Raw genomic sequence first — 13,407 nt, 5'->3', positions numbered from 1 at the left:
TAGCATAGATATACTTGGCTTAAATCCGGTTCGACTAAACTGCAGCATTCCATCGCTTCAAGTTTCACGCTTTAGCTCTGGCAACTCCCACAACTACTACAACTGTTGTTATTTTATTCTTACAACGTCCAACAACATTATAATCAGGCTCTTCTATCCTTTGCCTAATATCCATTTTATCAATACACCCAAAGCCATGACCCCGCCAAACCGACAGCGTAATCCAGCTGTGACCTCTCGGCCTGGTCGCTTGAAACTGAGTGTACTTGAAGATACTATCAGGCAGGCTTCGGGTCGTTCACAGTCACCCGCGAGTCTCAGTCCTATTTCCAAAGACCGAATAAGGCGTCGAAGTAGTTCTTCTGTTGCCTCCCACGCTGTCGAATCAGTCCGTCGACGTAGCAAAAGTGGAGGGCAGGTGAATAATTTGGGTTTCCCAGATCAGTCCATACTACCCCAACGTCAAACCTCACAGTCATTTTCGCCTTTGGTTTCTCCGCAGGAATCTTCACCATTTCCCGCATTTTCCTTTGACGAGTCCGCCATTTTCACGGACGATGAGCCGCCGAGCCAAGGACAATCTCCTGTTGCACCTGTTGCACAGCCTTCCGGGCATAACTCAAACTGGCAACTCACAGCACAGCCCCTTCAGACTCTTCCAAGAGCTCACTCAGCAAAAGTCAAGGACGGTCAAATGATTCGCATCAATCTCAAAACACAAACTACCGAAGTGCCTTGCATCGCAAAATGCTATCTCAATCGTTCGTCGAGCGTTGTCGATAATGATTTTGCTCGTAACTGGGGCGTCAAGATACATCCCGTTCCCAAGACGAGATGGAAAGATGCCAGACACTGGTGCATTCTGGACGTTGTTGATGTAGAAACAGTTGGAAGTATGCAACAGCAATTGCGGATTCGACTGGGGAAACTCTCGGATCAGCGGTTCAGTGTTGAGCTGGGCATTGATGCACTCAAGTCTCTTCGCCTGGCTGATGAAGTTGGTGAGTACCTAACTTTGGCATTTATACTTGCGGTCCTGATTAGCTCAGTGAGAAAGATGGCTAACCCCAACGCAGAAGCAGTCTCGCCTCTCTCCAGATCTGCACCTCCCAGCCAATATCCATCGTGGGACGACATCAGCCCTTCCTCTTACATGCAGCCGCAGCAGCAGCAACAACAACTTCAAGATACCCTTGGACAATTCGTGTTTACATCTCCGACACCACAGCAGTTCAACACTGGTCGTAACCGAGCGTTGACAGTGCCTTCGGGTATACCATCGATCAGGGTAGATACTTCTTTTGTCAATCCACTGCCGGCCTCTATGCCAATTTGCGACTATGGGTCTGGTGAAGACTCTAGTTCACCATGGGATGCTCTGTCTCTAGCATCTCAGTCATTTCAAGATGATGATAGAAGCGTCTGGAGTCCAGCAATTTCCGAGTGCGGCGGTCACTCCTCGTCTTACGATACCTGTATGAAGTGACGAGTCAGTTTGGTGCCCTTTTACCTGTAGGTATTCTTTTTCATTTGTTATCTTTTCTTGATTAGAGGCAGGTTTTGTTTATTCCCATGGTCAGGTTTTATTCTTCCCCTTGTAACGATACCCATCGTGGTGGAAAGTAAAGTACAGTAGCGGTGGCAGCGCATGAATCAGGTCAAAAACAAATCAATGAATATTTCCATGTGATAGAAGGAGGCCACGTGCTTACATACAGTCTCACTTTACCATTAGATCGTCATTTATTTGGAGTAACTATTTTCTTAGTCACCTTGTGACGCAACAATAAGAAACATTTTGTTGGAGATTCTCTTTGTCCCCCGCGTTACTGCACATTAAAAAGCTGGGGGAAACCTGCTCCACTGCGAACTGGCATGTGATCGGGCGCTAGAAAGAAGACGCTAAAAACGACGCCAAGCATGGGGCAACAAGATGCCTCGGTCCCCCGGTTTTTTAGAATGGGAAATCCGTCCCGCGTGTCGGTCTTCGGTCTTGAACCTACCAATGTAGCTTCTTCTCCTGTGACAACTCTCTTCTCTCACAACATCCGAGGTCTACCGAGAATCTTTCTGTATATTAATCCTCCCTCATACTACTTCTCCATCTAAACATCTCATCTCTTCCTGTCTTTGTCTTGCGCATTATACCCAGTCCTCAACTTCTTTACTACATCACCTTCAGTTACATCATAGCAAAAATGGGCGGTATGTTGAGCTGTCTTACGCTGCGCTTACCAAGATGACAAACTAACTCGGCTACTAGTCACCGACCGCATTATTCAGATTGGAGGCCAGATCTCTGGCAACCCGACCGCTGGCGGTCGCGAGAAGATCCTCCAGAAGAACCCTGATGATGTAAGTTGACAATATGCGAAGAGTTGTCCCATACGCCAGAGTTGGTCGCTAACATCAACAGATCGTTGTCACCGCCGCCTGCCGAAGCGCATTCACCAAGGGTGGCCGTGGTGGTTTCAAGGACACCCACGCTGCTGACTTGATGGCCGGAGTCCTCAAGGCTATCCTCGACCGTTCAAAGATCAACCCCGCGCTCGTCGAGGACCTGTGTGTCGGCACTGTGCTCGCCCCAGGTGGTGGTGCGACTGAGATGCGAGCTGCCAGCTTGGTCGCCGGCTTCCCCGAGTCCATCGCCGTCCGAACCCTCAACCGACAGTGCTCTTCTGGTCTCCAGGCCACCGTCGATGTCGCCAACCAGATCAAGACTGGCATGATCGATATCGGTATTGGTGCTGGTGTTGAGAGCATGTCCATCAACTATGGTCCCGGTGCTGTCGGTGAGTTCTCTGAGGAGTTCGAAAAGGTCCCCGAGGCCGCCAACTGCAAGGTCCCTATGGGTGTTCTGTCTGAGCAGATGGCCAAGGATCTTGGCATCACTCGACAGGCGCAAGACACTTTCGCCGCCTCATCATACCAGAAGGCCCTCAAGGCCCAAAAAGAGGGTCTCTTTGACGAGGAAATTGCCCCTCTCAAGGTCAAGTTCGAGGACAAGGAGGGTAACACCAAGGAAATCATCGTCTCCAAGGATGATGGTGTCCGAGAGGGCATCACGGCCGAGTCCCTCGGCAAGATCCGCCCTGCCTTTGCCAAGGACGGATCCATCCACGCTGGTAACGCCAGTCAGATCTCTGATGGTGCCGCTGCTGTTCTTCTCATGAAACGATCTACCGCCGAGAAGCTCGGACAAAAGATCATTGGCAAGTACGTCTGCGCTTCAATTGTCGGTGTCAAACCCCTCCTTATGGGTCAGGGTCCCTGGAAGGCTATCCCCAAGGCTCTCGACCTTGCTGGTATCTCCAAGGATGATGTTGACATCTGGGAGATCAACGAGGCTTTTGCCAGCCAGTGCTTGTGGTGCGCCAACGAGTTGGGTATTCCTCAAGAGAAGATCAACCCCAAGGGAGGTGCCATTGCCTTTGGTCACCCTCTGGGTTGCACTGGTGCCCGACAAGTCTCTACCCTACTATATGAGCTGAAGAGAACTGGCCAGAAGGTTGGCGCGACATCTATGTGTGTAGGAACTGGTATGGGTATGGCTGCCATCTGGGTGGCCGAGTAAGAATGTACTATTATAATCAGCATTTATGAAGCACATTTGTATTTATTTCAATCTACATCTTGTTTAGAAACCGTCTATCCTTGTTCCGACATTCTTTTCGTTTGCAACCCCGATCAGATGTGTTCCCACCACTAAATCCATCAGTCCTAGTCCGACACTCTTGTACACCACGGTGCCGTCTCGTAACCACTGACAAAGGCTATCTTCCGACTTTCTCTTTTCTTTATCCAAAGAGCTGCTGGAGCTCTTTCTGGAGTGGAAGAACGAGCCGGACCTGCGCCCTTCGGAGTCAACGGAGTCCGTGGGACTTGCTAGCGTTTCGCTGGTATTGCTTCCACTGCCATAGACGGTTGACATAGAGCTCCTGCCATTAACATCCATCTTATCCATATCCGAAGCCAAAGATGTCTGGCTGCTGGCAAATCCATCAGACTCTTCTATAGCCAAGCGATGAAGCATCACCAGTTCTCCCAGTCTATAGTGGCGCATCAGCTATGTCTTTGGAACTCCCGATAAGTACTTACTCGACCATTTGGTGAGGGCCAACATTAGCCGCTATGATTTCACCCGCATCTTTGAGTACTCCTCTGATATTATCAACAACGATTACTCCACCTTCGATGGCATGCTTATGGAAATGTCGATGTGGTTTGTCGTCCCTCTTGGCTGCCAGATGTATCAGGTCTTCCGGCAACTCTCGATGGTCCGGCGTAAGACTTCCCACGGCGATGATAAGTCTTCCTTTCCTGCGGCCCTCATGAGACGTCAAGATGGACCCATCAAATAGGTCCTTTTGTGACGTGGTGCAACAGTAGATTACATCGGCTTCCCTTATTTGCTCTTTTACCAGGCGTTTATACTCGTGGAATGCGGGGATCAAGAGTCCGAACTTAGTATCTGACCAACCTTCCCGTTGCTTGATATCAGGGTCGATGTTAGCGAACCGTTTCAATAATCCCGTTGCATTGTCGCTCCATCGATGATTGATAACATGAACCCGCTTGATCGTTTTGCCGCGCATCATGAGAGCAAGTCGAATATGCCAGTAGGCTTGGAGACCACTGCCAAATACAGTCAAGGTCTTGACATGATTACGGCGTGCCAAGAGGCAGGTTGAGGCCAGTGCAGTTCGAAAAGCTGTCAGAGTAGTCGCATTTATGATGCCAAGTGGTGTTCCGTCTGGCGTGAACAAGTTTACAACGCCAACCGGACTACGCTGCTCAGTGTCATCAGAGTATTGACGAGCTTCGGGGCTGGTGGAAGAAACCACTGGTAAAAGTCAGACCAAGTGGTGAGTCAAGACAGAATCAGCTCACCTTTGCAACCCATTCCACATGGCGCGCATGAGGGCATGTAAAGGGTTTCGGCCATTGTATCTGGGTGCAGTGTCGAGGTACGTTCTGGTTCCTGGAAAGCCTCTTCCAAAGCTGGTATTCCGGTAGAGAACTCGTGAAGGGACGACGCTAGTACATGGCGGAACTCTTCAAGCTCATCAACGTTCAGGCCCTCCAAGATGGAGTTGACCTGATCATTTGAGAGGATTGTGAAAGTCATTGTCTCTGGTACGTTTTGAAAAATGGCCTGGAAGAGCAACAGAGAGAATTCAAACACAAGCTGCGACAATGGTACTAAAGTTGAACATTCAATAAACCGGCGATCCGGGCATTGCTGCTTGCTAAGCTTGGTACTTTGAGAAGAAGAGGTTAAGTGCGTTGAAGATGATGTAATAGTGTATGTAGTTCGCACTTGCAGCAGGAACCACCCCACTAACCACGTTGTTGATAGATACCTGAACTTCAAAAACCGATGACCTCCCAAGTCTTAGGATGCAAAAATAAACATCATAAAAAGCCTAATCTAAATAACAAAAGCTAACCTAATAATTTCGTCTCTTAGGCTTTCAACGGCCAGTGTTTTGGTTTTCAATGCGTATCTACGTGGAGCCACATGGTGATGTCCTCCTGAAAGGATGCCTGGTGTCTAATACGGCTCCGAATAGCCTCATGTCTGATATCTTGATGCCTGCACAGACCCGTGCAATTATGGGGACCAGTCACGCTCGAAAGACTCGTGAATAGCCTTGGCAAAACAGTCAAGCGTCTCTGAGAAGGAGTCGGACGTGTAAGCGAACAACTCCGCTTCACTCAGTTCTGGGCGAGGCTTGGCAGTGCCGCGTATTCAATGTACGTCACTTGGCTGTGCAAAAGAATAAAGCTGCCTAAATTCAAATAATTTAGATATTAGAGAGCCAGAGCGCACAAAGAAAAGAGAAACGACAAAGATCGCGAAACGGAACCACATGTGCTTGTTGTTGTGTTTCATCAAAGGAGCCGAACCCTTCAACGTCTCACATTGACTGCTCAATAGCGCACCGTCCATCCTCCTTACAGGGACCCTTTCCCCCCTCCAGCTGCTCCGTACAAAAAATACGACTGCCCCAACCGCCAACGTTGGGTCCGACATCCACTCTCACCTGTCCGGTTAGCTTGTCGACATAACTACGAGCCAAGCCTTGCACCAGCCCCAATCAAAACTGGGGACCACCTCAGCAACCATTACCATCCGTATTCCGTCCGTCATTTGCTAAAAGGCTACGTTCTTCATTTCTAGACCTTTCGTCGTCACAACACAACACTACGAAACCCACGATCAATCTCTCCACCTTACCGAGTCCATCTTCTGTCGCAACCTTTCTGCTTGCGATACCACACTCTGGCAATTCGATCCCGCATCGATTCTCATTCTCAATCTCCCTCGCCTTTCTGAATCCCGAATACGAACGTTCGACGTAAGCTATCAATATGACGCTCAAAGAAGAGTTCCAGACGCGCAACTTCAGTATGTTGCTCTCAACGCATTGCGCTGTTATTTTCTAGTACTAATCATGATATAGGCATCTACGGACAATGGTAAGCTACCCATCCTCAGCTATACACAGCTTCAATCATAGCTCGTCAGCTATCAAGCTCCTCTTTGCGACTCGATCAATATCGAACAAACTGCGCCAGCCACAAGAGACTAATATTGTTTGCGTATAGGCTTGGAATTATTTCCATGATCATTTGTCTTGCTGTTGGAATCGCCAACATCTTCTCGTTCCATGTTGTTAGAATCATTTTTTGCGCTTTTGCCATGTAAGGCTCTCTCTACATCATGTCATGCCACATGCACAAACTGACCATGTACAGCGCATCGTCATTCGTCATCTTGTTTATTGAAGTCCCTCTTCTCCTCCGAATCTGCCCAACTTCTTCCAAGTTCGACGAGATCATTCGCAAGGTTTCGACCAACTATATGCGCGCGGGTGCCTACGGTGTCATGTCTGCTCTGCAGTTCATCAGCATTGTCGCCGGCTCAAGCAGTTTGATTGCCGCCGCCGTCTTCCTGCTGCTAACAGCCCTGTGCTACCTCCTCGCTGGTGTCAAGGGACAGGCCTTTGTTGGCAGCAAGACCCTGGGTGGTCAGGGTGTCGCGCAGATGATCGTGTAGACGCATCAACTGCCGAAATGCCTGGTCGATTGAGTGACGGCAACCTGAAAGCAACATCACTCTTTACAACCGAGCACCATAAAGAAGAATTGGCATGCAGTGGTGGCCGGAGCTCTCAGTAGCTCGCTGATGAGGAGGAATGCTGATGTAAAAAAAATCCGCTTATCTCGACGAGTGAGGATCCTGCCAAAGGCAGTGGCCTGTATACCCAGCTGGATTTGGCGTCTGGGATGAGGAACGGCTCATGTTTTGATTGAGATGCTATTTTTAGTGTACGAGTTTCGACGACTGTGTTATTCGAGTTACGTTTCTAAAATTGATTATATGCGCCGCACTTTTGGCAGTCTCTTGCTGCTGTGTTGATAATATTTGCTTGAAATTAGACCAATCTCCTGGAATATGGCACAGCAGCGAGTAATATTGTTACCAGAAGGCTCTTATCATACTCATAATACTGTGCCCAGGCCCTTGGAATCACAGAAACCTAGAAATTATTTGCCCAAGGGACCAATTAGTTCAGTCACTCTATGCCATCTTACGCCTGCGCTTGATCTATTTATTTTATGTATCCTAAGCTTTTATCTTACGGTTTCCGCCACGAGTTGCCGCTGAATTTAAATTGTGTGAATTTAGCTACAAAGTCTGTAACCCGAGTGCTCTTTGACGGTTGGCCTGAAGGTCATGAAGATTCGAATGCTATGATAGTAGGTATGCCTCAGCCTATAAGTAACATCATGTGGCTGTTTCCAATCCCCTCGTCGGCTCTGTTCCTCTTTATGCTGGTCTTGGTTTCACAGAAAGTACGCCTTCTGTTACTCATCCAGAACACCACGTAAAGGTGCCAGCATATCGTTCTGGTACCTCCACTGGGCCGTTAATGACCACAGCTTCGCAGGCATCTCCATCCAATAGAGACAACAACAAGAAGAAGAATATGATGGCTTATCGCCAATGAAGAAGAAGAAGAAGAAGAAGAACTCGATGGCTTATCGCCAATGAAGAAGAAGATGAAGAACACGAAAGTGTGATGGCTGATCGCCAAAAAAAGAAGAAGGGGTCGAAGGGCAGCAGTAGTTCGATGGCTGATCGCCAAGGGAAAGAAGAAGAAGGAGTTGAAGATAAAGGATTTCGATGGCTGGTCGCCGAAGAAAAGAAGAAGAATGACACTAAGTGATGGCTTGTCGCCAAAGAAGAAAAAGAAGCTAAGCAAGGAATGGTGTTGCATGGAGCTGCCTTGGGTGAGTTGTGACTGCATCCGAGCCCGGGCGGCATCAAGTGATTCCTTGACCTCGGGTTGTCGCAGGGCACCAGTATGCTGCTTGCGTAACGGTTTGTCATCTTGGAAGAAAGGCAAGTCCTACAAGAACAGCAATAAGTATACCGTATGCCAATTTATATGAAAACATCAAACTTACGACAAGCGACTCTGGCTTCACGGCTGTTGCGGTAACCAGGTACGTTTCGTTGACGTGAGTGATGCTTCTTGCTTCATTCTCACCAGACAACTCTCAGGGAGAGAAGAGCTGGAACGTTGTCGTGGACTGTCTTGTAAACATCATCGTCTTTTTGGAGAGCAATAGTGAGTACCATGCACCCTGCCAAAGCCTTTGCGGTATTCGCATCGTACTCATTGTCGTTTGACGCAGGCTTCGTCGATGGTGATGCAGGGCTAACAAATATCATCAGCGTTGTTCACCACAAACGTTTTGGAAGAGAGCACTCACATAGGCCGAGATAGCTATGTCTCGCTGTTCCCTTTGCAGCGGCCGCCCGGCCAGGAGTTTGAAGCCGCTCGCGGACTGCTTGAGTGTGCTTGGTGATGCTGCGGTTGAGTGAGCGGTGATGAAGTCGTTTCTGTATTTCGAAATTGTGGGCCACGTAATCAAGAGGTACCTGCCCAAGCAGGCAGACGGGATAGATTCACGGAAGGCAGGCAGAATCGAAGATGAAGGCTATTAACCCAACGGCTGCCAGCCAAGGTGCCAGCCACTGGCAGTGGCAGTCACAGGTAAATCATAACAGCAGAATGTGACTCCATCAACTACCTACCTGGCAACTCTAGAAACGCACTATAGAACTTCGCTAGACTCTAAAGAACGAAGTGGTAGGTGCATGTTGCTAATATATGTAGCAATAGACAAAGGGGTTTTTTTTCCATCGCCATCCCAGATACAGCTTTAGGGACATCACATACCGAGTAGAGCTTCCTATTCCACGTACTTATCTGCCGAAGTAGGTAGTAAGTACCTAGGTGCTACCTGGTAGTCTTCATTGCTCCTACTATGCACATGTTCTATACTACTATGTACTTACTGTCTAACGAATGGTATGACATGTTTGCCTGATTGGCCATGGACTACCCTTGCAGTACGATTCTCATGAGCTGCTCTAAGAATATACTACCTGCACAATAATCCTTTGTTATCTAAACTTTGCCTTATAGTTAGGTACTTATATCTTCTTCGGTCTGCTGGCCACTTTAGAAATATCTGGGTCAGTAGGTTCGAAGGTAATATACGCAGAGCACCAGGACGGAACTAGGCCTGTCTCGGGTACCTGCAGCGGTTTGCATGCAGCCCTGTTTATGGATCGTCGCATTTATGGACCTGGCAACAGGACCCTGAAGTAACCATTTGGTCCTTTGCCACAGACAACTCGGGGATATCAGAAGAGTTGTGCATACCCTAACTAGCTAAGAGATGATATAATTTAACCATTTATACAATTTTAGATATGGCCCTTAGGCTCCAGTGTTTATTCTTTTCTTATCCTAAAGCTTAGTGGTTCTTCTCTTGATACCCACTCACTCACTCGATAGCTCACCCCACGCCGTTTATTCTAAAATACACGCCCCTCCACTCATACCACACACCTGCAGAGTATCCTGGTGCCATACAATACCAAGCTCACCAACAAACTTCCAACTGGTTATGTTATCTTGCTATACTACGAGACCTTGGTAGCTAATGGTGCTCAGGAATGTCTACTGCATATCTCCATCCTATGTTTACCTACCTGTGGTATCTCTTACTGACACATCAAACCTCACGTCTCTGAAACTTTCTATGATCCCAGAACCATGACGGCCCAAGAAGGAAGACTTCCACGCTGATTCCCCGGTTCGAGATCCCTGTCGGTGAGAAATCCATGTCCTGTCGTTCCCAATTGTGGTGTAACTCCCTCACTAGGTAGCTAAGGTGATCACGCTCGTCTAACATTATCAGGGCCACGGCCGCTTTATTATCATGCATATGGTGCTCGAACAGTAGTTTAGTCTGAATATTTCTGGTGTCAGAAAGATCGCGATTCATGCTGACTGTAGGGAGTCCACTTCTTATGGTGATTGTCCCAAGACTCTTCGTGGGAGACTTTACCAGAGACCAAGCAGTTGCAAACGCGGACAGAGGATGTCAGTCAACTCAAGAGTGCATACATCATTTGAATTAATCAATTTCTGGCGTATAATATCAATCTTTGGAAATAAATAAAGAGTAGTGGCCTCAGTAGTATTGCAGTAAAGTTAACAGAACATTACAACGAGGTCATGGTCTCTCTTCTTCCTCATCTAACAAGAGGAAAAGGCTAAAAATGACGTCCATAACTTCAACATCTATCGCATAAGTGAACAAATTCGGGTCTTAAATGTGGCATTTTATGAAGAGAAGCAACCAGCATGCTTATGCTGAGAAATATTATTCAACTTGTCCAGGAGTTTTACATCGGCGCTCGATATTATAAATTCGGCCAGCCCATTAAGACCAGCCACATTTTCACAATCACCCGCAATGTTCAACACATCCACCAGATGTTTGATATCCAATGGGCTACTGTCTGTGCTGCTACCATTACGGGTTCGTTTCTGATGAACTTGGTGACGTGGACGGTGTAAGCGAAACTGCTGAGCAACGGACCAGGCAATGAATACTGGGTCAAGAACCAGTTTAATGGTAGAGGTCGGCCAGTAGACACCGCCTATAACGTTCTACCAAACAGCCTATGGAACGGCGGAGAATGATAGACCCAAGCTTAGGATATAGAAGACAAATAGTCCAAGACGGCATAAAGTGATTAAATCATTGTATCAACGAGGCAAGTAGTGTCAAGCATTTTGTGACCGAAGTATAACACACTTGAGCTATCGCTGATCGTTATTTTCAATGCCATCTTTGGCTCTACTTGCTGACTAGCCAGTCTCATAAGATTGTATCCGACGTTTGGGCGTCTTCGCTGTGGCACTGAAGTCACGAAATAATGGTTTGCCCTGAACACGAGTTCGACGGGGTTTCTATGCATAACTCCGAAGAAACATGGCAGAGTGAAAAGTTAGAGAAGAGGTTGAATCGAACTGGCGTAAGCTGCTGCTATACCCATATGCTAATTATTGAACAACAAAGGGGCACTACTGTTTGGAGTTGGAACGAGAAGAACTAGATCTAACCACAAGCCGGACTAGACACCAACAAACATTTCGGAATACCAAATGTGTTGTCAACTTGCCTCCTTATTGTACCTATTTGCAGGTAACTGGGATTGACATGGGCAGTGATGGTTCCCTGAGCTCTCCAGCAGCGCTTGTTGGATGCTGGAGTTCACTACATGCCATTAGCGATAGTACCACTGAAGTAATTGGCAATTTGATATGTCTTTTTGAGCTTTGGCTTATTGAATGGCCTTTCCAACCTTAGTTACTTGCAATATAGCTATTGTAAGGTTGTTTGTGTTAGAAGTCTAGACACTCGGTCTCTGGAATCGCAATCTCTGACTTGCTATTACGTTTCTTCTGTGCTTCGTTCTGTTGAATATCAAACTTCAACTCGCGATCAAGAGTCTCTTATGTATCGTTGAAAGAGGTCTCGGCGGCATCAAACGGGGTAGGGTCAACATGCAACCCATGATAAGACTGCTATGATCGGTACCGTCTCCATATCAATTATCATCGCAACTAGTTCCTTAATGATTCCTAACCGATAGCCTAATATCAGAAGGTAAATATATAATTGTTATTCTAAAGATGGCTTAAGTCTCATCAATAGAAAGAAATAGTCAATCTATAAGTAGTGTAAGTGTGGCAATTTTACATGCATTTGACTGCCATCTTCTTATAAAGTATTAATGCGTTCACCTTAAACTCATTACTACTTCTCATTGTCTTGTGTATCAGAACTCGCACTGTTTAGTCGCAGCATCGTACATCATTTGTTTCTTTGCATAAGAGGGTGCTAAGAAGCTGTATTCCTCGAAATACATACTAACCCACGCCCCCAACTACAGTCCCCATACATCACAGTTGGCGGAACTACCTAGTGCTAGATCAAGGGCGAAGTAAAGTAACAAGTTCTAGATACAGAGTAGAGGTGAGGCGGGCGTTTGGGTAGCGATGAACAGTTCATGACGTGGGTATCATACAGATTCGAGGCCTTCCCTTGTACAACAGACGGAAACTCCAGTGGGTGCGTCTAATCCAGAGAAAGCTTGACACTGGGTACCTATCTGAAGGGCAAAATGATTCGGGTGTTTTTACACTATTTTAAGGTCGCCTTTAAAGGATTTAGTCTTAGACTCTAAGATCATCTTAAGCTTCAAGATATTGCTCGAGAGAATACACTTCATCTTGATGTTTGACAACGCTGATACAAATCCTACTGCCAGGAGAAATAGACTCATTACTTAAATGGGAATCATCTTTGTTTGCTCACAAGGAACAGTCCTTTTGTCCGTTGGCTGGATTATGTGCGAATTTGTCGACTGTCTAGGGTAACCGGACCGGTCCTGGTCCAAATTCTCGGGGAACTGGAGGTTCAGTAGGTGCAGAAACATGGCGTCAGAGCGAACCTCTTTAGGAAAGCAACGGAAAAATTCAGTGGTGAGTGGATGTGACAGACGGGATGTGATTCGACTGGAAGATCGTGATTGTCAGATGCCCAGAGAAAGACAAAGTTTGAAAGACGTCTTATTTGTAGCTCCGTACAGATATCCACCGCGAGACTCTTGAAAGTCTAGAATCTTCAGGGTTCTGAGATCGTCGTTGGGCTTGACCTTGGCCGAGTCGAGACTGTATTGCTAGTCACAAGAGACATTGTTGTTTAATTTGGAGCTTCCCGGACCGATGTACTTATTCATGGACGTATACCGACAGCGTTTTCACTTGCAATGCATGTTTTGTTGATAGTTCTTTTTAGCTGGTCAGACGACCGTCAACAAGTTTACTCACCGTATTGTCCAGTAGAATGCTGTCGAGTAAGCGTCATCCCTCGACCTCTTGTGGACGACACAAATAGCAACTGATAACGAGCATAACCGGGTCTAGTAAACCATCGACCATGGATCGGTTGGTGGGGAAGATG

At 47.1% G+C, this 13,407-nt stretch overlaps 5 protein-coding genes across 5 annotated transcripts, besides 1 other annotated feature; 3 read left to right on the top strand and 2 right to left on the bottom strand.

Annotated features, from left to right (window-relative positions):
* Positions 1-196: 196 nt before the first annotated feature.
* Positions 197-1,486, top strand: FPSE_10746 (uncharacterized protein; the record flags this gene model as incomplete). The annotated part of the gene is made up of 2 exons (XM_009263863.1): positions 197-1,001; positions 1,050-1,486. 2 exons carry the CDS (start codon positions 197-199, stop codon positions 1,484-1,486), a joined length of 1,242 nt encoding a protein of 413 aa, XP_009262138.1.
* Positions 1,487-2,198: 712 nt separating this feature from the next.
* On the top strand, positions 2,199-3,574 carry FPSE_10745 (uncharacterized protein; the record flags this gene model as incomplete). The annotated part of the gene is made up of 3 exons (XM_009263862.1): positions 2,199-2,205; positions 2,264-2,355; positions 2,417-3,574. The coding sequence occupies 3 exons, from the start codon at positions 2,199-2,201 to the stop codon at positions 3,572-3,574; spliced, it is 1,257 nt and encodes a 418-aa protein (XP_009262137.1).
* Positions 3,575-3,637: 63 nt separating this feature from the next.
* FPSE_10744 (uncharacterized protein) lies at positions 3,638-5,128 on the bottom strand (the record flags this gene model as incomplete). The annotated part of the gene is made up of 3 exons (XM_009263861.1): positions 3,638-4,049; positions 4,099-4,843; positions 4,891-5,128. The coding sequence occupies 3 exons, from the start codon at positions 5,126-5,128 to the stop codon at positions 3,638-3,640; spliced, it is 1,395 nt and encodes a 464-aa protein (XP_009262136.1).
* A 1,247-nt stretch (positions 5,129-6,375) lies between these two features.
* On the top strand, positions 6,376-7,063 carry FPSE_10743 (uncharacterized protein; the record flags this gene model as incomplete). Its single annotated transcript, XM_009263860.1, has 4 exons — positions 6,376-6,412; positions 6,468-6,483; positions 6,613-6,708; positions 6,763-7,063. 4 exons carry the CDS (start codon positions 6,376-6,378, stop codon positions 7,061-7,063), a joined length of 450 nt encoding a protein of 149 aa, XP_009262135.1.
* Positions 7,064-7,937: 874 nt separating this feature from the next.
* FPSE_10742 (uncharacterized protein) lies at positions 7,938-10,374 on the bottom strand (the record flags this gene model as incomplete). Its single annotated transcript, XM_009263859.1, has 10 exons — positions 7,938-8,420; positions 8,479-8,501; positions 8,788-8,956; positions 9,113-9,121; positions 9,258-9,287; positions 9,322-9,343; positions 9,377-9,462; positions 9,747-9,755; positions 9,936-9,980; positions 10,108-10,374. The coding sequence occupies 10 exons, from the start codon at positions 10,372-10,374 to the stop codon at positions 7,938-7,940; spliced, it is 1,143 nt and encodes a 380-aa protein (XP_009262134.1).
* Positions 8,017-8,040: a microsatellite.
* Positions 10,375-13,407: the final 3,033 nt, after the last annotated feature.

This window comes from Fusarium pseudograminearum, chromosome 4, assembly GCF_000303195.2.
Source record: "Fusarium pseudograminearum CS3096 chromosome 4, whole genome shotgun sequence".
In the NCBI taxonomy this organism is placed as follows: Eukaryota; Fungi; Ascomycota; class Sordariomycetes; order Hypocreales; family Nectriaceae; genus Fusarium; species Fusarium pseudograminearum.
The sequence above is the reverse complement of the archived record's forward strand: the minus strand, read 5'-3'. Positions and strand labels throughout refer to the sequence as shown.